We start from the raw sequence: 24,218 nt of genomic DNA, 5'->3' as shown, positions 1-24,218 counted from the left end.
CCAGCCTGGGCAACACAGTGAAACCCCACCTCTACTAAAATACAAAAATTAGCCAGGCATGGCAGCATGTGCCTACAGTCCCAGCTACTCTGGAAGCTGAGGCAGAGAATTGCTTGAACCTGGGAGGCGGAGGTTGCAGTGAGTCAAGATTGCGCCACTGCACTCCAGCCTGGGCGACAGAGCTAGGCTCCATCTCCAAAAAAAAAAAAAGAAAAAAGCCTGAGACTACAGCCTTAGAAAGAAAGACCCAATTGTAAGATTGGCCCTTTGTTGGCACCTAGGAACTTAGATTTTGGGAAGGTTCCCTCCATTCCCTGATGTGAATAGCTCACGATGCCTGAACCATTTGTGCAAACAGTATGGTTTATGGTGATTACCTGCTTTTCTTCTGGGAGTCTGAAATCTTGGTACTTGCCAGACAGAAGCTGCCGACATGACCAGCCACCAATAAAACCTCTGGGCGTTGAGTCTCTAATGAGCTTCCCTGGTAGACAACATTTCACACATGTTGTCACAACCCACAGATGGGGGCAAGAAGTATGTCCTGTGAGACTCCCACAGGAGAGGATTCTAAGAAGCTTGTGCCTGGTTTCCTCCAGACTTCACCTCGCCTTTCCCCTTTGCTAATTTTGCTTAGTGCTTTTTCATCGTTATAGATTGTAACTCTAATACAGCTACATGCAGAGTCCTAGCGAATCTTCGAAGAAATGTGTGCATGGTCTTGGGAGCGCTCTGCACACAAGCCGAGACCTGAAGTCAGGCACAAGCCGCGCAGTACTTGGCTGGGAGGTGAAGGTGTGTTTGACAAGTTCGGGTAGCAGGAAGGAGGCCAGTGTGGCTGCAGCAGAGGGAGCAAGCAGGAAATGAGTGGAAGACGTAACCAGAGGAAAGCGGGCGTTCCATGGCGGGGGCCTTGCTGCCCTTGTAAGCACTTTGGCTTTTTCTAATTGTGAGAGGAAAGTCCCTGGGTTTGGAGGGAGGATCTCGAACATGTTTTTGGAAGGCTCCAGGTACAGTGTCCAGAATAAGAGGAAATGCAGGGAGGCCTGTTAAGGGGCTGCTGCAGGAATCCAGCTGAGAGATACGGCTTACAGCTGATCACCAACCTAGCTCCTGACTCGGCCCTTCTCTGGATTGGTCTTCCCTGGGTCATGCAGAACTCAGTTTCCGGGTCACCTCCTCACAGGGCTTCCCCGGCGACTATATCTGAAGTCATTCTCTACAATCCATTCACCCACTCATCTAGGCCCTCTCCCTCACTTTAATTCTTTAACAGCACTCGCCTCTATCTAAAAACTATTTTCTTTATTTACTTTAATGTAGAATTCTTGCCTCCTGGCCAGGCGTGGTGGCTCACACCTGTAATCCCAGCACTTTGGGAGGCTGAGGTGGGCAGATCATGAGGTCAGGAGATCGAGACCATCCCAGCTAACATGGTGAAACACCATCTCTACTAAAAAGACAAAAGTTAACCAGGCATGGTGGCGTGCACCTGTAGTCCCAGCTACTCAGGAGGCTGAGGCAGGAAAATCACTTGAACCTGGGAAGCGGAGGTTGCAGTGAGCCGAGATTGCGCCACTGCACTCCAGCCTGGGCAACAGAATGAGACTCTGTCTCAAAAAAAAAAAAAAAAGAAAGAAAGAAAAAAAAGAAAAAAAGAATTCCTCCCTCCTCCACTCACTCCCACCAAAATGTCAGTTCCATGAGAGTATTTAGTAGACATGCAATAAATAATATTTGATCAACAAATTAAATGAATGAGCCAGTGAGCTACATGATGCAGTGATCTGCTCGGCTGGAACTCTGTGAAGCAACCTTGACTTTGGCATCAGCACAGATGACTGCCACATTCCGAAAGGTCTCTAGGAGCAGAGAGCCCATGAGCCCCCTTGCCAGCCATGCTAAGCATCCAGTGCATCATTTTCTGCTCTGCTTTAGCTGTTTACAGTAACATGAGGAGTCACCGTAACTCCAGGTATGTACAACTTGCCCCTCTCTTAACTTGCACTGGTTTATGGTTTCAACAATTTCCAAACCCCTTTCCTCCTACCCTCCCAGTCATTCAAGAAGCCCTGCAGGGGCCATCGCCTTCTTAATGCTTTTCAAGTTCTGACCCCGTCTCTGCTACCTCCTTGCCACTGTCTGCTCAGGCCTCATGGTTTCTCATGGGGACAGCTGGTCTCCCTGCTTTTCTTCAGGCTCTCCTTCAAATCACGCTCCAGACTGCTGACAAGGCAGCGATTCCAACACATCTTATTGTGTCTACATCACTCCCAAGCTTCAAGCCCTTTTCTGGGTCCCCAGGGTCTTCAGGAGCAAGCTTAAACTCTTGAGCAATGCACACGGGACCTTTCGTTATCTAGCTCATACCTGGGTGTGCCTCTTACCAAGTCCTCCTCCACTTCCTCAACACCATTCTCTGCTGCAACCATACTAATTATCCATTTGTTGTTCCCCAAATATTCAGGCAGCTTTAGGCCTCCATCCCTTCTCTACCTGCTGTCTGCCTAGAAAGCCCATCCTTCCCTACTCCCCCTCATCCATCCTCTACCACACCCGTACTCCTCTGGGGCCAGCTCAAACTAAATTACATTTCAGACTTCACCTTCTCCAGAAGACTTTCTCTGTGCTTCTCGTGATCAGAGCACCTGCTTCATTATGTTGTGACCACTTATCTGCTGCCTGCACTATGCCACAGACCCCTATGGTCCAGAACCAGCTCTTATTCAACTGAAAACAGGGCATGGTGCATCTGAGATATTTACAAACAAATGCTGCACAAAACAAAGAGGAGTACTGGTATAGAAATGAGTGACACAAATCAAGCAGTGGCTAGTTAAAAGGACTGAGGCGAAAATACCCAGAGCACTTGTTCTAAACAGCAAAGGCCCAGGTACACTGGTTACAAGATGACTGCAATACTCATTCCCTGGGCAGTGATTTTTGACTCTCTGGTTCACTGCTGTGTCCTCAGAACTTAAACAGTACCTGGCATGGTAGGAGATGAATAAATATTTGCAGAATAAATGTCAAATGAATGACAGACCTTTACTAGCACTGCTCAGCTACCGCAGACTGAACCTAGGACATGTTCCATAGCACAGAATTTATCCCTCTACCTCTGTAATATTAATAACAACAGCTGACATCTACTGAGAGCTTACTACGTGCCAGGCACCATTCTGAATGCTTTACATTTGCTTATTTCTTTAACTCTTCACAACAAAACCTTTGATACAGGTACTGTTTTACCAAAGGGAAGTGGAGGCACAATGGCCCAAGGTGACCCAGGTAGGAAAGAGAAGAGCCAGGCTTCAAACCCAGGCAGTCTGGCTCCAGGATCTGGCTCAGAGCAACATACACAGAGAAAAATGACTGCACTTATTCTGCCTAAGCTTAGAGACCTCATTTGGTTGCTCAAACTTGTCTGACTTTAGTCAAATATAGAAACATGAGACTTGGCAAGAAAGTCTCTGTTGACATTTTTTTTAAGTCCAGCTGCCTAATTTATTAAGAACAGGGCAGAATTTTCTGGGTCCAGGGAAATTCACCACAAGATACTTCCAAATCGCCCTGTGGTTATCACAGCCTGCCCTTCCCTTGGCATATAGTATTTCACCCTTCAGAACTGTCCAGAAGACATTTGAGATGTTAGAGGAAAGATGTGAGTAACAGGTCCAAATGTGTCTAGGGAAAAACACCCATAAAGGCAACTGAGGAGGCTGGGCGCGGTGGGTCACGCCTGTAATCCCAGCACTTTGAGAAGCCAAGGCCGGCGGATCACAAGGTCAGGAGTTAGAGACCAGCCTTACCAACATGGTGAAACCCCATTTCTACTAAAAATACAAAAATTAGCCGGGCGTGGTGGCGGGCACCTGTAATCCCAGCTACTCAGGAGGCTGAGGCAGAAGAATCGCTTGAACCTGGGAGGTGGAGGTTGCAGTGAGCCAAGATTGTGCCACTGCACTCCAGCCTGGACAGCAAGAGTGAAATTCCGTCTCAAAACAAAAAGGGAAACTAAGGAGCAACCCGGATTCAGCCACCATATGGTTGGAAGGTCACTATTACAGAATTGAAAGGACAACAATAGTTTCTGACCACTGAATATTGACCACTGACCACTGACCACATTGCAGGTCGACCACATGAAGTCCCTACTACGCATCTAACTCATTTAATCTTCACAGGGTCTCTGTGAGGTAGGAATTATTATCTCTGTTTTACAGATGAGGGGTACCATATTCAGAAAGGCTAAGAAACGTGACTAGGGTCATACAGCTGGTACTTGTTAGAGCCAAGATTTTAATCCATCCCTATCTGACTCTAAAGCCTATGTTCTTGTCACCTTCCAACCACCTGGCCTCTCCACAAGTGCTATGAAATCCTCCTGGTGCCTGCAAAGAAATTTACAGTGAAACCTCCAAATTGAAGCTTATTTTTTTTTGTTTATATACCTCCCGCTCAAGATAAATAGTCATCAAAATCTCCAAAGTAAAAAAGAAAGCGTGAGGGAAAAATGGCTAAAATCCGGTACTCTGATCACAAGCCCATCTGGGATCTTTCAGATGCCGAAAATTCCAGAAGGCTAGATAGTCAAGTTGCAGCTTAGAAGTTGCGATTCAGAAATCTTTATTGAAATAACAGTTTATTCCCCGCTGAGGACTCTACTGGTATAACAGATGAGAGATGAGAGTGCCTACTAGGGAAGAAAATAGCAAGAAAGCGAGTGATGTTACTCTATCAGGGAATCTAGAACAAACCCACAGATGATCCATAGGGATGGAGTGTGTGTATGGGGAGGTGGGCCAGATGAAACAAGAAAGGCAGAAAGTTAATGGTTGTTGAAATTGAATGACGGACACTTGGAGTTCATTGTGCCAGTCTGTCTACTTCTGTGTGTGTTTGAAAATCTCACACATGTACACAAAGCCACGACCCTCCAACTAGATGACATCCTTAGATGTTAATGGCCTGGGTTCCATGCCTCTTAGACACAGCACCCTTATAGGGAGAGGTCAAGGCTGAAATCTGGTGGTTCCTCCACCCTATCCTGGTGTGTTCCCTGCTGGCCTCTCAGCAAGGGTCTCAGTATGCTCCCACAGTCAAAACCTGGCCGCAAATTCTGCTTTTATAGAAGACCTTCTATAAATGGTTGAAACTACTGTTTTTCAGAATCAGGAAGGAGCATTCAAAAGACTGCTAAACCCTCAAACTAGAACAAGATAAAGAGCAGGCTGAATCAGCATGCGACAGGAGCCTGGTTAGTGAGCTGACTCTGAGGTTACTTGTGAGGATGATGTCACTGTGTGGAATAAGGAAGCTGGCAACACCCCAGAGCCAGTGTGCGGCTGTGCTGGGAGGGAGGTGGCCCCTTGGTGCCGAGGAAAGGACAAACCCCAAGCAGATATTTGTCAGATTGTGGCCAGACACAGTCTTGTTCCTTTAACACTTTAAAGGACAAATGGAAAGATGAGCCAAGCCCTAATCATCTGAAGAAGCCATGCCTCTGAGAAGTCTGAGGGAAGATATATTGAAAACGACCTCAGTTATGGTGAGACAGCTTTGTTTGATTGACCCAAAGGCAGAGACACAGGTGTACTGCATCCTTCAGGAAGCAAGTTTAGAAACAAGATCTGCAAGTCACAGGATGTGACAGGTCTGCAAATCCTGCAAGTCACAGGTCATCCACAGTGGGCTAGTCTAGCTGCTTCCAGAATGTTGCCCATGAAAGGTGGGTCATGGGTTCACAGAGCATTCCTGTGTTCCATAGCCATAGGTTTCATCCCTAGCTCAGGTCAGCAACTTTTGAAGTATATACCAAGGACCACAAGTTCAAGGAGGTGGGCAGAAGACAGAATGTGATGCAGTCATGCAGATCCATCACCACTATTCAAAACACAGTCCAGAGCGCCTTCCAAGGGCTTTCTGTTCCACTGAGAATAAAATTCAAATCCTCGCAAAAGATCTCAGGGTGCAACAGGACCACCTGGCCTCTGCTCATCTCTGTCCCCTCATTTCCTCCTGGCCCACCTGCTCTAGCAATGTTCCTTGAACTCACCAAGCTCATTCCCACTTTAAGACCTTTGCACCCGCAGCTCCCTAAGTCTTTGCATGATTACACAGATCAAACAGACTCAGATCAAAGGTCGTCTTCTCAGGCCTTTCCAGACCATGCTAGCTAAAGTAGCATCCCCAGTCACTTTCTATTATATTTTGTTTTCTTTTTTATATCACTTGTTACTATCTGATGTTATTATTAATTTGACTGCTTTTTAGTGAACCGTCTCTCTCCAATAGAATGTAAGCTCCATGAGGGCAGAATCTGGACTGTCTGGCTCACGGCCGCATCCATGGAACCCAGGATAAGGAATACCTGTTGATGAATAAATAACCCTCCGGATAGGTCAGTAGCCACTTTCATATATATATGAAGGCATTTTATTGATGAGGCACTTTTTCTTAATATATGAATAAGCAAAAAATATAGTACCTATATTCAGTAAAAAATTCTTTTGAAAAAACTAAAATGTTATAAGATTGGGGCTGTCCTGAAGAATCTAAGACATATAGTCATCATAGATATGAAATTCACCTTTTCCATTGTTTGAGAAATGTTCCTGATGACTCGTGTGTCTTCGGCACTAGTCTATCTGACAAATGGTCACTGGTAAGAGAAAAAGCACTCGCTAGGGAGGGACGGGATTTCTGAATGGGGATCTGGATACACAGGTGGGTTTGTGTGTTCATGCATGTGCACAAGCACCTGCAGCTCAGAATCTATAACCAACAGCTCTTAGAGTCAGTGTGGCCTTAGTATACTTTGTTTCGTATCCTTTAGGGGTGTGTGTCTCCAACTGTAATGTACAAGTCAATCACCTGGGGATCTTCTTAAAATGCAGATTCCAATTCCAGGGTGGGGTCTGAGATTTTATATTTCTAATTAGCGCTTACTCAGGTGACATCTGTGCTGCTGGCCAGAGGCTCACACTTTGGCACATCTCTAGTACTGCAAAATTGCCATCTGAGAAACATGCCTCCAGATTAGCTAAGAAAGGAAGCGCTAACCACAGGGCACTTGGTTCCCAAGACCCAAAAATATAAAGAACCTAATTTTAAACAAGCAGAAAGGAACTTCTATGGAAAGAGATGACTCCGCTTTCTTCATTTGTAATAAAACAAATTTGTAAACACTTAAAATGTAATCACTTCTAAATGCTGACTTCTGTGCAGATCTGGGACACTGTTTAATTCCAGTATGGGACTGTAAAATACATATTCTTTTACAAGTTTCATATTTACAACTCCTGGGACATGAGAAAGGAGAAAGCTTTGCCAATTCTGTGTAGCAATGGAACTAATGTGGACCAGTTTCCCCCGTCTAACTGTCTTGCTCCAGGTATAAAACTAGTTGTTGTTTTTTTTCCTGGCTTCCCCTTTGAAAGTTTCCCGTCTACTACCAACCCCACAACCCCCAGTCCCCTAGTCCAGGCTCCAGGGAGGAGCTCAAGCTGATTGGTGAGACTCTGAGATAATTGTTCTGGTGAGTGATGAACCTGCTGTGACCTTCTCCCACTTGGTTGCTGACCACATAAGAGGGCAGGGCTGGTCCAGAGTCCTCACCCCACCTTAGCGTCCAACCACAACTGTATGTTCGGCGGCTTTAATAGGACTCTGTGCTGCCTGTATTATTCATAGCAGTTGTCAATGTGCAACTCTCCTTGCGATCCTGGGGTGACTGAATGGCAGGACTGGGCATTCCTGTGTCCTTTAGCAATCTTCCAATAGCAATGACTGGACACGATCCATCACCGTCCACAGCAACCTCCTTCCCAGTACACAAAAATGTCAGAAAGCAAACCTGGCTTTTTTCCTCCAGTTTTTTGTGTTCCTTAAGAAGCTGCTCCACATGCATCACGCTGTCTCCAATGCCTGTAAACTCTGCTTGTTCTTCCAGCAAATTATCCAGGGTAAGCTTAGCCTACAAGAAACATTAGAACAGTCCAGAAGTAAACCAACACTCACTCGCCTGAAGGTATAGGTTTGTTATGCTTCAAGAAAACTCAAAATTCCAAAGAGGATTCAAGACTTGTATATATCTATATATGTTAAAAAAAATTTTTTTTTTGCAGCTCACTAACTTTCAAATTAAGCTGGGGGTGCAGAATTCACCTGTAGTTGAACTATTAGAACTATATTCAACCAATTATCAATCAAAAAGGAAGATAGCTGGGTCCAGTGGCTCATGCCTATAATCCCAGCACTTTGGGAGGCTGAGGCAGGAGGATTGTTTGTGCTTAGAAGTTTGAGGCCAGCCTGGGCAACATAGGGAGACCTCGTCTCTGCAAAAATATTAAAAAATTATCTGGGCTGGGTGCGGTGGCTCACGCCTATGATCCCAGCACTTCAGGAGGCTGAGGCGGGCAGATCACAGAGGTCAGGAGATCAAGACCATCATGGCTAACACAGTGAAACCCCATCCCTCCTAAAAATACAAAAATTAGCTGAGTGTGGTGGCGGGCACCTGTAGTCCCAGCTATTCGGGAGGCTAAGACAGGAGAATCGCTTGAACCAGGGAGGCGGAGGTTACAGTGAGCTGAGATTGCGCCACTGCACACCAGCCTGGGTAACAGAGTGAGACTCCGTCTCAAAAAAAAAAAAAATTATCTAGTGTGATGGTGGGGCATTGCCTGTAGTTCCAGCTACTTGGGAGGCTGAGGTGGGAGGACAGCTTGAGCCCAGAAGATCAAAGCTGCAGTGAGCCATGGTCGCACCACTGCACTCTGGCCGGAGTGACAGAATAAGACCCTGTTTCAAAAAAAAAAAAAAAAAAAGCAAGATAAACCATCGCTGAAATGCCATGTACCGCAACAGGAAAATGGGATTCTAGAACACCTTTACTCCACTGAAAAAGTGAGAAGGAGGTTGGAGGGGGTGGTCTGTAAAGAAGCAAGGAGATAAGCAGAAAGCTGGATTAGGGAAAAGAGGGAAACCCCATACCAAAGAGTGAGGAGGGAGAGAAAACCAGAGGTCACAGTAGCAGAAAAGAAAGTTATATTAAACAAGAAAAGAATACCTTACAAAAATCGTGCTCAAAATGCTGCAGTTTTAGGCACTGGTTAAGCTTCAAATGATGACTGGACCAAAACTGACTAAAGGCTTTTTCTGTTTCATCCAGTTGAATTAATAACCTTTCAAGAAAGAATGAGAAAGTGGTGTTAGGTTAGCATTCATTTCCACAGGCATCCATATAGGCCTATGGATAGAACACCTGTGTCTTCGGTCAGTGGTATCAATTGCGACCATCTCCTTATTATGAAAGCATGTGTCACCTATGCCTTTCTTCTGGCTCAGCAGGCTTTGCACCTTTCATTTTCCAATCAGGACACCCACAGTGCAGGCAGCAACTTCACTTCAGATGCAGCTGCTGTGCTTTAGAATGTGCTCCAGCTGATCTTACCTTCATGCCTTCTTTCTTTCTACCTGAGACACACGAATATAAAGCACAGCTCCAAGCCAAACTGTTATTTGGAAATGAAGCCCAATAAATACTACCCTCTCCCTCAAAATCCTAGGGTGGGAGCATGTCATAGACATTGAAGAGCGGGGAATGGAATGCTCATAAAAAGATCTCCATACGTGGATGCCAGATGGATGTGATCTTTTTTCCTTTGTTGTCTCAAATGTCCTTCTTCTTCCTTGGCCCCACCAAGACCCAATATTGGCTGTTCCAATCTGTTCTTGGTTGCTCCAGAACATCTAGCTCTATATATTTTCTCCTGAAAAGGTAGATTCCACCTCACTCACTCACCTTTCCATGGTAGTTACATTCTCAAGTTGATTGAGATTGAGTGTGCTGTTGGGACATTTGGTGGCTGGTTCTTGGATGCATGACAGCAGTGTGGCCCCCTGTTTTCCAAGTAATTTCAGCTCATCCTAGAAAATAAAAGTAGTCTCTCTTAGAAGGAATTAGAAAAAACAAATTCTTGGTAGAATTGGGGTGAAGAGGTAGATCAGTACATTTTTCATTTAGGAAATTAAATGCTGATGAAGTCAAGATGCAGCTTTAAAATTAATCAATTAACTTATCCTTGATAGGTAACGTACCGACATGATACAAAATTCAAAATATCTGAAAGGGTATACACCAAAAAAAGTATATTTTTCCTCTTCAAAATCAACATCTGCTTTTTGTATATCTCAAGCTACTATTGTAAATTAAAAGCAAAACTAGTTAATACAACCTAGTTTTAATCCAAGACAGTGACCAGAAACAAGAAAATGATAGATATTGAATGTTGAATGCTAGAAACTACCAAGCAATAATAACGTAATAACTGCTAATTGATCATAAAAATACTTCGGTTGGTCTCATCAATAAACACCTGCTCTCCCTCCACCTGCCAACCAACTGTGGCCTTGTTTAATTATTTAAGTTTGGCAGATATGGGCAGCAATTTCAGTTTAACATGGAAAGATTCGTACTTCCAAGCCAACCCCCCATTCTGCTTTTTTAACACAAAGACTTAGTGCTATGCAGTTGTGGAAGGTTACTTCCTTCAGCCAACAGCTGTAGTCCTTTCCTTGGACAGTGCAGGTCATCTCTCATTGCCCTGAGCCTTACCCATAAAGAAAGCCCGGGCTGCAAAACAAAAGTGGCAGAGCCTGACCTAGAATTTTGTGCTTGGGAATTACGGGTTTGGTTCCTGGGTCAGAGGAGGCTGGTTTGGTATGCCCTTGAGCATTAGAACAGGCCCATAGTTCTAAAACAAACCAAGAGATCACCTCTGCACACATAAACACTGAATCACTTCCTCTAGGCCCAGCCACCTCTGTGGTCTTCACACAGCCTAGAGCTCATTCCCTGTGGGAAGAGTTTTAGACTTCCCCACTCTGATCACACAGAAGTCCTGGACCCTCTCAAGCTCATACTTTTGTTGTGTCCCATCCTACTCCAGAATTTCCCCTGGAAGGGTTACATGGCCATACCCATCCTCAAACCTGGCCCTGGATCTGGCTGATGATGGACTTGGCTTCTGTGAGCTAGCCCTTCAGGGTTCTTTGGACACCTCCTCTGGCTCTGCCCACTCCAAATAGTGCCCCACATTAGCCACGTGGTTGGCACTCTTGCCTGGGAATCAGGCATATCTCTTCTTTTCCATTCTCATGTGTCAGCCCTCATTTCTTATCTCATCAATGTTCATGAAATATTTGTAGGTTGGATAAATTAATTAACAGCCTAAAAGAAGTCAGGTTGCAGATGGATAAAGACAAATTAGATATGATGGAAAAAATGTACTCCTGAGTCAGTGTCTTAGCCATTCCCTCATCCCACCCACTAAAGAGGGTCGTGGCTTTTCCCACTCATTTTCTTAACTGCTGCTGAGCTTCCAGCAACACACACACACACACACACACACACACACACACACACACACACATCCATATATGAAGAAGAGTTGGGAAGAAAGGTAGAGAGGCTAAAGGAGAAGCGCCATATTGTTGTGGCAGAAGGAGACACTGGAGGGGGAAGCTGGGAAGAGGGATACACCCGAAGTGTGGCAGAGCATGAAGAAAGTGTGTGAGACAGGGAAGGTGAATCTTCACAAGTGATGTCACATGCTGTATATCCCCTTTACACTGTTTAAAAAGGATACAAGCAAAAATTGTGACCTAGTGACTGCTTTGGGATTCAACCACATGGTCAACTTGAGTAGGGTTACAAAAATCTGTCATGAACACAGATGGAAAGATGGAGCAACTATGGTACTTGGAAAGGGTAAGGGGAAGTTGCTCAGCCTAAAACTGGAGTTTCAGTTTCCATGGAAAGAAAATAACCTTTTCGGGTATTTAATTTTTTTACTGCCTGCACTCAGGCTGGAGGAACTCAGGGCACTGTCTTCCAGAACATGTGTTTAAGTTCATGCTCCCTTTTGTAGAGTCTCCTTTTCCCTGTGCTGACAGGGTCCTGCTGGTGGCAGGGTGAGGACTGCTTGTAAACTGAGAGATAGCTCATTGCCTACCAAAGTTCCCTTTCCTCAGAAAATGGGAGCCCCACCACCACCTTGGAACAGGATCCAATTGGCAGACGAGGTGGAGGTGCCATTGTGCATGCGCTCTGAGCACTTGCTCGGACTCTCCTTGATGGGTGGAAAGGCACACAGCAGAAACCACAGGTAGCTGAGTCCTGTTTGCTTGTTTCATTCATCCGGAGCTCAGCTCTCCCAGGGAAGGCTAAAGCTGCTTGTGTTTACAAGACTTGCTCTTCCTTTCTGTCCCTCAGATGAGAGAGAAATCACAGAGAAAATAAGGTTTCAAATTTAGTATGAAGCCCAAGGTGCCCACAATTTGGACAGAAAATAGCACTTACTGAAGTCGGGAGCACTCTCTGATTGTAAGAATAGATTAAGGCCCAAACTGTGGCTCAGGCTGGGGGAAAGAATTTATGTTTCTGGGGAAGAGCCTTTTGTAAAGTCATCAGTTTGCTTAAAAGTTTGATACGATTGTTCCACTGTGGATGTTTTGAGATTTTTTTCTGTGTGAACTGATTGGCTTAATATACCGAAGGGCCAAAAGAAAAGAGGTTCTACTGGAAGACTATTTTGAACAAAATAGTAACAATTCCCTAGAGAAATAGCAAGTGAGACTGAAAACCTCTCCAACTCAATAGCTCTCCTATTCTGTTTGATTGTAGAGGCGACCAGACGCGTATACCTAAGATCTCTCTTAAAGATCCAGGAGAAAGGAATTCAAGACATCAAGCCAAATCCCCGAAGCTGTGCTAGCTGTTTAGGAAAAAACCCTCTCCAGGCTGGGAGAAAACGGTAAATCACATGCTACAACTTTTATAGCTATTTAAATAGCTATAAAAGTTCACTGTACTGAAGAATGGATCTTACAATAGTTTTTCACTCTTCTAGCTGGAAAAGAAATTATTTAATGACATATAGAATCTTTGATTAAAAGGTAGGTAAAAGACCAATAAGGGTAAAATAAAATATGCATAAATAACCACAAAAACTACTAAGTTATTAATACAAGTTTAAACAGTATCTCTTTTTTTCTTTTCTTTCTTTTTTTTTTTTGAGACGGAATTTCACTCTCATTGCCCAGGCTGGAGTGCAGTGGTGTGATCTCGGCTCACTGCAACCGCCACCTCCCAGGTTCAAGCGATTCTCCTGCCTCAGCCTCCCGAGTAACTGGGATTACGGCATGCACCACCATGCCCGGGTAATTTTGTATTTTTAGTAGAGATGGGGTTTCTCCATGTTGGTCAGGCTGGTCTCAAACTCTTGACCTCACGTGATCCACCTGCCTTGGCCTCCCAAAGTGCTGGTATTACAAGTGTGAGCCACTGTGCCCGGCCAGTACCTCTTTTTTTCTAATATAAACCATTTCTCTCTTTAAGTCACTTTTGGATAAGAAAGAGGAAAAATGTAACTCTAGTTTAATGATTTTGGTATTCATGCTTCTAAGCTACAAGATAAGGAATCAAATTTGAATTGGGACAATAATCAGTAATCACAAAAAGGCCTTAAGAAATTATCTGTATTTTTTGTTTGTTTGGTTTTTTTGTTTTTTGTTTTGTTTTGTTTTTGAGACGGAGTTTCACTCTTGTTGCCTAGGCTGGAGTGTAATGGAGTGATTTTGGCTCACCGCAACCTCTGCCTCCCGAGTTCAAGTGATCCTTCTGTCTTACCCTCCCGAGTAGCTGGGATTACAGGCGCCAGCCACCATGCCCGGCTAATTTTTGTATTTTTAGTACAGACAGGGGTTTACCATGTTAGCAAGGCTGGTCTCGAACTCCTGACCTCAGGTGATCCACCCCCAATCGGCCTCCCAAAGTGCTGGGATTATAGGCTTGAGCCACTGTGCCCAGCCTGTGTTGTCTTTTAAAGGATGTTAATTAATATTACTTGGTAAAATAAAGATGATAATATTTTAAATCCAAATTCACTTAATATTCTTAATCAAGGTAAACACTTGGACAAATTAAATCACTTTCAGAATTTTGTCTTAAAATAATTTTAGGTCTTCACCATGATTTTAGGGTAGCATGGAATATAAATGCAAGCATTTCTTTTACTAAAAGGCCAATTAAATGGAACCTTCTAATTTCCTTTCACTTGTCTTACAGCTTGGATAGGGGGTGTTTAACCAAATTAACATAATAGAGTATAAATGTCAAATAATACTTCTAACTATGTGGCCTCCAAGGTTGCTCCACCCCATAACCTGAGAGAAGTCTTAGCCTCCTTTGCTCAGAGCTGCCTGTTTTAATTCTGAGAACAGCTGGTTAGCATGCATAAGGAAATCCCCTTACTCCATCCTGGAAACTGGTTCTTTCCCACCTGTTTACCTCTGCAGAACTCTTTGCCTGTGTAGAGAAATATAGAACACCCACTCATCTGCCTTCCCTGTCCCCACCCCTCTGCCTTGCCACCAGCACATACAGCAAGACCTGACTGGCTTGTTTTCACCCCCCAGTAATGTGTCCTTATCTAAAATCCAAATGTTTTAACCTTTTCTCCAGAGACCTTCCTGACTGATCACGTTGTCATCCTGGTGATTCTGCTCTTCGACCTCTCCACACCCTTCAGGGATTGAGGCAAAGAACGCACTGTGCTCATGAGCCCTAGGCACAGAGCTCAGTTTCACAGTCCTTGCTGCACTGGGCGTCCTTCCCATGACACCCCTTTGTATCAACAGGACCACTCTGCAGACTCCTTTTGGTCAGGGATCACCTTAGGGCCTGTGCAACTGCAAACTCCTTCCTAGCACACTTCACAGAGGCACCTAGGCCCTGCTTTCTGCAACTCGCACCTCCTAAGAATCATGTGAACTTAAGCCAGTAGGTTTAGAAAAGCAAAGGCCAAGCTTCTCAGAGGCATTTTCAGGGAAAATTTTCAGGATGTCATCAGGATTTTACAATTTCAGTCCAGATTTTGATTTGCTTTGTTTTTTTGTTTGTTTGTTTGTTTTTTGAGACAGTCTCACTCTGTCACCCAGGCTGGAGTGGAGTGGCATGACCTCGGCTCACCAAAACCTCTGCCTCCTGGGTTCAAGCGATTCTCCTGCCTCAGCCTTCCGAGTAGCTGGGATAATAGGTGCCTGCCACCAAGCCCAGCTACTTTTTGTGTTTTTAGTAGAGTTTTAGTTTCACCATGTTGTCCAGGCTGGTCTCAAATTCCTGAGCTCAGGTGATATGCCCACCTCAGCCTCCCAAAGTGCTGGGATTACAGGTGTGAGCCACTGGGCCCAGCCCAGTCCAGATATTTTGATTATTCACAGTAATCTTTGGAATATATTTTTCTCTTTCATTGTTGTTGTTGTTTTGAGATGGAGTCTCACTCTGTCGCCCAGGACAGAGTGCAGTGGCAAGATCTCGGCTCACTGCAACCTCCGCCTCCCAGGTTCAAGCAATTCGCTCACCTCAGCCTCCTGAGTAGCTGGGATTACAGGCGCCCACCATCAAGCCTGGCTAATTTTTATGTTTTTAGTAGAGACGGGGTTTCACCATGTTGGCCAGGCTGGTCTCGAACTCCTGACCTCAGGTGATCCACCCACCTTGGCCTCCCAAAGTGCTGAGATTACAGATGTGAGCCACCACTCCCGGTCATCTCTTTTTGAATAACAACCTCCTTAAAGACCGAATTTAACAGTGTTCCCTGGCACATGGAAACATTAATTTGCCTCGATTACTAGACTCTGAGACTCTCCTAAGCAGACTATGTGTTCGCTGAGGTTGCCTTTTTGGTTCTCCTGGCAAGTAGTGGTGGGTGCTCAATAAATGTTGAACAAATGAACAAATCAACCATCTAGCAAAGCGTTTTTGCAAATTTTTGGTCACAGATACAACAGTTCAACTCTTCCCAAGTTCCATGAGGCCAAGACACATACACTGACCGTCCAATCCTCATTTTGCTGCCCTATTGAAAACTGGGCTTCTGTGAAATAATGGGATTGGTCTGTGCTTCTCAAGGTAGAAAGGTGCCAACACTCATCCAGGGAGAAGCCCCAGGAAGATTTCCCTGTACTGCATGACTAAAAGAACCTGCCAAGCTCCCTTTCCTCAGCAGGTTCTGACGTGCTTTTATGAATCATTTAATAGGTGCCTCTCCTTCAACCCAGGTCAGGGCACCTTCCATAGTCCTTTTTCTCAAATTCATCCCCAAATAAAAAGACACACTTCTGAGAAAGTGAAGCAGTAAGTCAGCTTATTAGTCTGCCCCAAAACTTTACAACCACTGCTGGAAAGCTTGTATTTCAAAAGCCAGCCCCTACCCCCTGCAATTTTAGCATGTTCTGTCTTGCTCTGTCCTGAGCAGGATCACAGGAGTGCAACCCTTGAAAGGGTGCTCACATGCCTCAGCTCACCCAGACAAAGCTGGAAAAGCCCTTCTCTGTGCTGCTTCCCACCATCCTTCACTCACCACTCAGTCTCAAGATACTTCCTTCATTACAAACTGCCTGTCTGGAAGGTTTAAGATGATCAGTGGTTTCCAAGTCACTAAAGAAGAAGGAAAATGAGGGCTTAACTGTTAATTTTGCTCCCAGCTCTCTCCAAGAGGCAGGTATACCTGCTGGCACAGACGCTAGCCTCTGAGAGGCCACTGACCGCTCACCTGCAGCTTGTCCCGCTGCCTTGTGTGGGACATGAGAAGGTCTTCGGTGGATAGCATGCTTCTGGGCAGCTCTGTTGTGGCCAGGCAGGCCCCAAACGTCTGCAGCATCTGGGCAGTGGTCTTCAAGGTCAAGGCAAAGTTTTCGATGGCCTGGAAGGTCAGATAATTATAACAATGTGGAGAGATTAACATTCACCAACATGCTCTCTTGATGGAAAGACAACAGATTTCGTTGACAAAATGAGTGAATTACCTGACTTTGGAAATGGTATAGAGGACCTGATCCTGATAGGGAGATTAAAAAGAGGCTGGTTTTAGTCTCAGTGCTGCTACTAGTTGACCAAATGACTTTGGATAAGTCACCTCTTTACATTGAATGTCAGTTTATTTATCTATAAAATAAAGTGATTGAGCCACATGATCTTTAAGATTCCTTTGAGTTCTAACTTTCTGAGTCTCTCGTTCAAAGAGGTGACACCCATAAAATGCACTGTCACACACAAAAGAATCTATATACCTCACTTATAAAACAATATGTACTGTACATGTGTGGTTATATTATTCCTAGTTATATATACAGGCAAATCTCAGAGATATTGTGGGTTTGGTTCTAGGCTACTGCAATGAAGCCAATGTTACAATAAAGTGAGTCGCAAAAATTCTTTTGTGTCCCAGTGCAAAGGGAAATTATGTTTACAGTATACTGTAGTCTATTAAGTGTGCAATAGCATTATGTCAGAAATTCTACATACCTGAATTTAAAAATACTTTATTGTTAAAAAATTGCTAACAATCTTCTGGGCCTTCATCAAATCACAATCTTTTTGCCACTGGAGGGTCTTGCCTCAATATGGAGGGCTGCTGACTGATCAGGGTGATGGTTGCTGAAGGCTGGAATGGCAGTGGCAATTTCTTAAAATAAGACAACAATGAAGTTGTCACATGAATTGACTTCCTTTCATGATTTCTCTGTAGCATGCAATACTGTTTGATAGCAGTTCACCCACAATAGAACTTCTTTCAAAATTGGAGTTAATCCTCTCAAACTCTGCCACTGCTTTGTAGACTAAGTTTATGGAATATTCTAAATCCTTTGTTGTCATTTCAACAGTGTTCACATCATCATCCCCAGAAAGATGAAGAAATCACTTTTTTTGCTCATCCGTAAAAAACAGCTCCTCATTCATTCAAGCTTTATCATGAGGTTGCAGTAATGCAGTCACATCTTCAGGCTCCACTTCTACTTCTAGTTCTCTTGCTATTTCCACCACACCTGCAGTTACTTCCCCCACTAAAGTCTGGAACCCCTCAAAGTCATCCATGAGGGTAGGAATCAGCTTCTCTCAAACTCCTGTTAATATTGATAGTTTGACTTCCTCCCATGAATCACTAATGTTCTTAAAGGCATCCAGAATGATGAATCCTTTCCAGAAGGTTTGCAATTTGCTCTACTCCCACCAATCAGAGGAATCACTATACATGGCAGGTATAGCATCACAAAATGTATTTCTTAAATAGTAAAACTGAAAGTTGAAATTGCTCTTTGATCCACAAGCTGCAGAATCGATGTTGTGTTAGCAGGCATGAAAACAACATTCAACTCCTTGTACATCTCCATCAGAGCTCTCAGGTGACCAGGTGCATCGCCAAAAAGCAGTAATATTTTGAAAGGATCTTTTTGTCTAAGCAGTAGGTCTCAAAAGGTGGCTTAAAATATGCAGTTAACCATGCTGTAAACAGAAGTGCTGCCATCCAGGCTCTGTTGTTCTATTTCTAGGGCACAGGCAGAGTAGATTTAGCATCATTCTTAAGGGCCCTAGGATTTTTGGAGTGGTAAATGAGCATTGGCTTCCATTTAAGGTCACCAGCTGCATTAGCCCCTAACAAGAGAGTCAGCCTGACCTTTTAAGCTTTGAAGCCAGGCATTCACTTCTCTTCTTTAGTTATGGAAGTCTTAGATGGCATCTTCTTCCAATAGAAAGCTGTTTCATTTACATTGAAAATCTGTTGTTGAGTGTAGCCATTTTTTCTTTTTTTTTGTTTTTGTTTTGTTTTGTTTTTTGAGATGGAGTTTTGCTCTTGTTGCTCAGGCTAGAGTGCAATGGCGTGATCTCAGCTCACTGCAACTTCTGCCTGCTGAGTTCAAGCGATTCTCCTGCCTCAGCCTCCTGAGTAGCTGGGATTACAGGCAACCGCCACTACGCCCAGCTAATTTTTCATACATTTAGTAGAGACAGGGTTTCACCATGTTGTCCAGGCTGGTCTTGAATTCCTGAGCTCAGGTGATCTGCCTGCCTCAGCCTCCCAAAGTGCTGGGATTACAGGCGTGAGCCACCGCGCCCAGCCGAGTGTAGCCACTTTCATCAATGATCTTAGCTAGATCTTCTGGATAACTTGCTGCAGCTTCTCTATCAGCACCTTGCACTTGTATGTTACAGAGAAGAATTCCTCCCTCAAACCTCACAAACCAACCCCTGCTAGCTTCAGGCTTTTCTTCTGCAGCTTCTTCACCTCTCTCAACCTTAATAGAATTGAAGAGAGTTAGGGCCTTGCTCCGGATTAGGCTTTGGCTTAAAGAAATGTTGTGGGTGGTTTGATACTCTATCCAGGCCCAGACCACTAAAACTTTCTCTGTATCAGCAAAGAAGGCTATTTGCTTTCTTATCGTTCATGTATTCGCTGGAGTAGCATTTTTAGTTTCCTTCAAGAACTTTATCTTTGCATTCACAACTAGGTGAACTGGCTAGGCTAAGAGGCCTAGCTTTCTGCCCATCTCAACTTTTGACATGCCTTCCTCATTAAGGTTAATCATTACAAGCTTTTGATTTAAAGTGAGACATGCCATTCTTCCTTTCATTTGAATACTTAGAGGTCATTGTAAGGTAATTAATTGGTCTAATTGCAATATTGTTCTGTCTTAGAGAGTAGGGAGGCCCAGGAGAGGGAGAAAGACAGCTGAGGACCAGTTGGTGGAGCAGTCAGAACACACACAACATATATCCATTAAGTCCATTGTCTTATATGAATGCAGTTTTCGGCACCCAAAACAATTACAATAGTAACACCAAAGATTGCTGACCACAAGTCACTGTTACAAATATAACAATTGGCCGGGCATGGTGGCTCACGCCTGTAATCCCAGAACTTTGGGAGGCTGAGGTGGGCAGATCACTTGAGGTCAGGAGTTCGAGACCAGCCTGGCCAACATGGTGAAACCTTGTCTCTACTTAAAATACAAAAATTAGCTGGGCATGGTAGCACATGCCTGTAATCCCAGTTACTCAGGAGGCTGAAGCAGGAGAATTGCTTGAACCCGGGAGTCTGAGGTTGCAGTGAGCTGAGATCACACCATTGTACTCCAGTCTGGGTGACAGAGCAAGACTCTGTCTCAAAAAAAGAAAAAGAAAAAGAAACAAATATAACAATAATAGTAAACTTTGAAATATTGCAAGAATTGCCAAAATTTGTCAGAGAGGCAGGAAGTGAGCACATACTGTTGGAAAAATGGTGCTGATAGAGTTGTTCAACACAAAGTTGCCACGAAACTTCAATTTTAAAAAACTGCAGATCTGCGAAGCCCATTAATGTGAAGCATAATAAAATGAGACATGACTGTATATGTGTGTATATAAAATATATACACAGAACACGTAAAAGGCATGTAAAGAATATCTCTGGTCTTTCAATACTAGTTGTATTTTTTAAAGTTCACTAAAAAATGTTTAGCACATGCACAACCACAAACCATGGCTACATACTAGGCCAGGGATGGCCTATAACAAAAACAAATGGGTAATTTATAAGCAACAGAAATTGATTTCTCACAGTTACAGTTCTGGAAGTTGGGAAGTTCAAGATCAAGGCCCCAACAGATTTGGTGTCTGGTAGAGGTCTGTTTCTCATAAAAGACGGCTTCTGTGCCCTCACAGGGCAGAGGGGGCATGACAACTCCCTTTAATCTCTTTTGCAAGGGCACTAACTCCATTTATGATGCCACAGCCTTCATGACTTAATATGTCCCAAAAGGCCCCTCCTCTTAATGCTATCACATTGGGTTCCGATATGTGAATTTTTAGGGGACACCAACATTCAAGCCATGACAATGAATTTTGATCTCACGTTTATCTCAATATTACTGAAACTCCTAACTTAGCATAACAATCACCAATATCAGTAGGTAGGGAAAAGTAAAATACTATATAGCAGGTGCTTTCACAGATAATACATCACTTATTCCCCACATCAAACTATCAGGAGGCTTTTGTTAGTCCAGGGTTTCTCAGCATTGGCTCTTCACACTTTGGGCCAGATGATGCTTTGTTGTGGGAGGCTGTCTTGAGCATTGTAAGGTGTTCAGCACAGTCCCTGACGACCCACTAGATACCAGTTAACTTTCCCCACTAAGTTATGACTACAAAAAGTTGAAAGATATTGACAAATGTAGGAGGCAGGCAAAATTATCCCCTGTAGAGCAATACTGTGTTAGTCCCATTTTAGCAGAGGAGGAAAAAAGCTCAGAAATGCTTAGAAACTCACCTGACATAGACTATATGTTATCGTGACAATTTTTTAAAACTGGTTTCATCTTTGACTTTGACTTTAGATCCGGGGTACATGTGCAGGTTTGTTACATGGGTATACTGCATGATGCCGAGGTTTGGGGTACAGTTGATCCTGTTACCCAGATAGTGAGCATCGTACCCGATAGTTCTACAATCCTTGTCCCCCTCCCACCTCTCACCTACAGTAGTCACTGAGGGGTGATAATATTTAAATGTAGCTTCTTCTGACTTCATGGGTGTCAATATGTCTGTACCTTAGAATCATCTGGGGAGTTCTGTGGCAGGCTAAGACCCATCCCAGATGAAGTAAATTAGTTTCTCTGAGGTATAACAGGCTATTGGTGTTTCTGGAAACTTCCCAGGTACATTCGAAGGTAAGTGTCCCAAAACCCCCACACCAAGAGATGCAATAGGGTAACGCGGTCAACAGGAGAAACCCCAGCCTTTGCCCTTCCACGCTCCTTCTTCCCCAGCCTGTGCCTGAGAAATCCCAACCACCCCAAGGTCAGGCAGTCACAGGGTGACCTCCCAGCAGTCGATGTTCAACTCTGCCACTCCACCCTCCGGAAAACAAGGAGAGACAGTGAAAAGCACATGTAAGCTGGTACTCACAGTGCGGTGATTTACCCACTGTCCGTGGCGATATTCCAAAGTCCCCCCTAATTCCCGGGTCAGTTGGCTTTTGTCGATGTAGCCATGAAGGTCAGAGACAGAGTTTACCATGATAATCTGTAAGGTAAAAGGATAATTAAATATATTCCTCATTGATCACTAAATAAGAGTTCATTAGGTTCTATTCTTATCATAATTATATCTTATATTCTATTATTATTTAAATGATACTTCAACCTTGCCTTATCAGGCATTTATATTTAAAAATGGTTACAGCCAAGCACAGTGGCTCATGCCTGTAATCTCAGCACTTTGCAAGGTGGAGGTGGGAGAATCATTTGAGGCCTGGAGTTTGAGACCAGCCAGAGCAACATAGCAAGACCCCATCACTAGAAAAATTAAAAAAAAAAAAAAAATTAGCCAGGCATGGTGGCATGCACCTGTGGCCCCAGCTACTCAGGTGGCTAAGTCAGGAGGATTGCTTGGGCCTGGGAGGTTAACGTTGCAGTGAGCAGTGATCGCACCATGGCACTCCAGCCTGGGTGACAGAACAAGACCCTATCTCAAAAAAAAAGTTACTATATCCAGCAGGGAAATATTTTAAAGTCTCTTCCATTTTTCCCTTTTGAATGAGAAATACTAAAGTGTGGTATAGCCTGTGACGAAATGTTGACTTGGCTCAGGAAGCACAGTTCCAGGCTACCTAGAAGTCAGGCCTCACTTTATGTGAATTTTCAGTCAAAAGTTCCCAAGCTAAGGTACTTTCAGCCCCCAAAATCAAGTGTTGTGCTATGGCCTGAAAGTCTACCATGAGAAGCCCAATCAAAGGTGGTTGGGTAAATGTCAAAATATAATTAGAATACAGGGAAACACACAGAGTATGCATCAAAAAGACTCACTACACTAATGCGCCCCGATGAAGAATATTGATGTGCCCCTACTTTAGCTTGCACAGAGGGGATCTGGAGGTAACAGGGCGTTGGGGTTTATAAACTAGCAGTTCTGCTTATGAGCAAACACCCACACATGCAGAGAAAGCTGACGCATCCCAAATTGCCCCTTTCTATTCCTTGGTAGTAGTTCTGGCCTGGGTGTGGTTCTGGCTCACTCAGTGACTGTATCACACCCTCTACTCACTCCTGAGCGGGACAAGCACTCCTCCTCATTCCTATCTCTGAAACACATCTTTGAAACCTTTAACTGTGACATTATATTTTTTCACTCCCTGTTGATTATTTTGAAAATTAACTCTCGGTCGGAGGACATAAGAATATGGACTTTCTTCTATTATTATAAAGTATTAGTCAAGGAATGAATTCAGTTTGGAATGAGAATATAAATTAGAGCCCAGCCAGGTGCAGTGGTTTGCACTTGTAATCCCAGCTACTCAGGAGGCTGAGGCAGGAGGACTCCTTGGGCCCAGGAATTTGAGGCTCCAATGAGCTGTGATCGCATCACTGCACTCCAGACTGGGTAATAAAGCGAGACCCCATCTCTTAAAAAAAAAAAAAAAAAAAATCGTGGCCCAAAGTTTCCAGGTCAAAATTATGCAATAAAACTGATTTATTCTTTTAACAGATATGTATTGAACTACTAAAAAAAGTGCCAGGTACTGAGGGATAATACTGTAAACAAGACAGACCCTGGTCTGGAGAGACTCAGGCTCCGTGGGATTTGATTACTACCTATCACCACCTTAACCTTGTCAGGCCCCACGTCTTGCTCCTCCACTTCTGAAAACAGTTCGGGCTTTTAAAATTTATCTTTATAATATGAGAATGGATAAAAACCTGAATCTATCTGTGCCTTTCCCGCCTAAAAATTTTAAACCACTTATGGGAGTTTTTAAAAGGTTTTTATTCTTTCTAAAATTAGAAATTTTAGGACAGGCCGTTAGAAATTATCAAGCTAAAAATGTACTTTGCTTCTTGGAATATGAGTTACTATGATAATAATTGACATTTTAAAAAATACCCAATGTGCAACATTGTATTAGGCAAAAGTAACCTTGCACAGGGTCGGGAGTTTCAGAAACCTATCCTGCTAGGCTGCATATTTTCTGTACCATTAGGGAGGTGTGATATCCCACACTTGCCAAAACTGTGCTTTCTCATCTTAAGTTTTAGATGACCAAGAGGAATTTTAAGTTGAAAGCGAAAAGTGAAAATTAAAAACAAAGGATTATATTAGAAGAATCAATACTGTTAAGTATTGATCTGTAGAGTCAAAGCAATTCCATAATCAAAATCCCAGCCGACTTTTTATAGAAATTAACAAACTGATTCTAAAATTCATATAGAAATGGGAGGCCGAGACGGGCGCATCAAGAGGTCAGGAGATGGAGACCACCCTGGCTAACCCGGTGAAACCCCGTCTCTACTAAAAAATACAAAAAAACTAGCCGGGCGAGGTGGCGGGCGCC

General features: G+C 43.8%; 1 protein-coding gene across 2 annotated transcripts in view; it reads right to left on the bottom strand.

Annotated features, from left to right (window-relative positions):
- The window catches only part of MCF2L2 (MCF.2 cell line derived transforming sequence-like 2), a 251,075-nt gene that overhangs the window by 117,107 nt on the left and 109,750 nt on the right, over positions 1-24,218 (bottom strand). For both annotated transcript variants that reach the window (XM_025377532.1, XM_025377531.1), the window contains exons 6-10: positions 21,797-21,913; positions 16,623-16,772; positions 9,809-9,933; positions 9,074-9,188; positions 7,859-7,978 (exon numbers count right to left, since the gene is read on the bottom strand). In XM_025377532.1, coding sequence (XP_025233317.1) covers positions 7,859-7,978; positions 9,074-9,188; positions 9,809-9,933; positions 16,623-16,772; positions 21,797-21,913 — 627 coding nt within the window. The remainder of the gene's footprint in view (positions 1-7,858; positions 7,979-9,073; positions 9,189-9,808; positions 9,934-16,622; positions 16,773-21,796; positions 21,914-24,218) is intronic.

The sequence above is a fragment of the Theropithecus gelada genome, chromosome 2 (genome assembly GCF_003255815.1).
Source record: "Theropithecus gelada isolate Dixy chromosome 2, Tgel_1.0, whole genome shotgun sequence".
Classification (NCBI taxonomy): Eukaryota; Metazoa; Chordata; class Mammalia; order Primates; family Cercopithecidae; genus Theropithecus; species Theropithecus gelada.
Note: the sequence above shows the minus strand (reverse complement) of the source record. Positions and strands in the feature narration are given on the sequence as shown.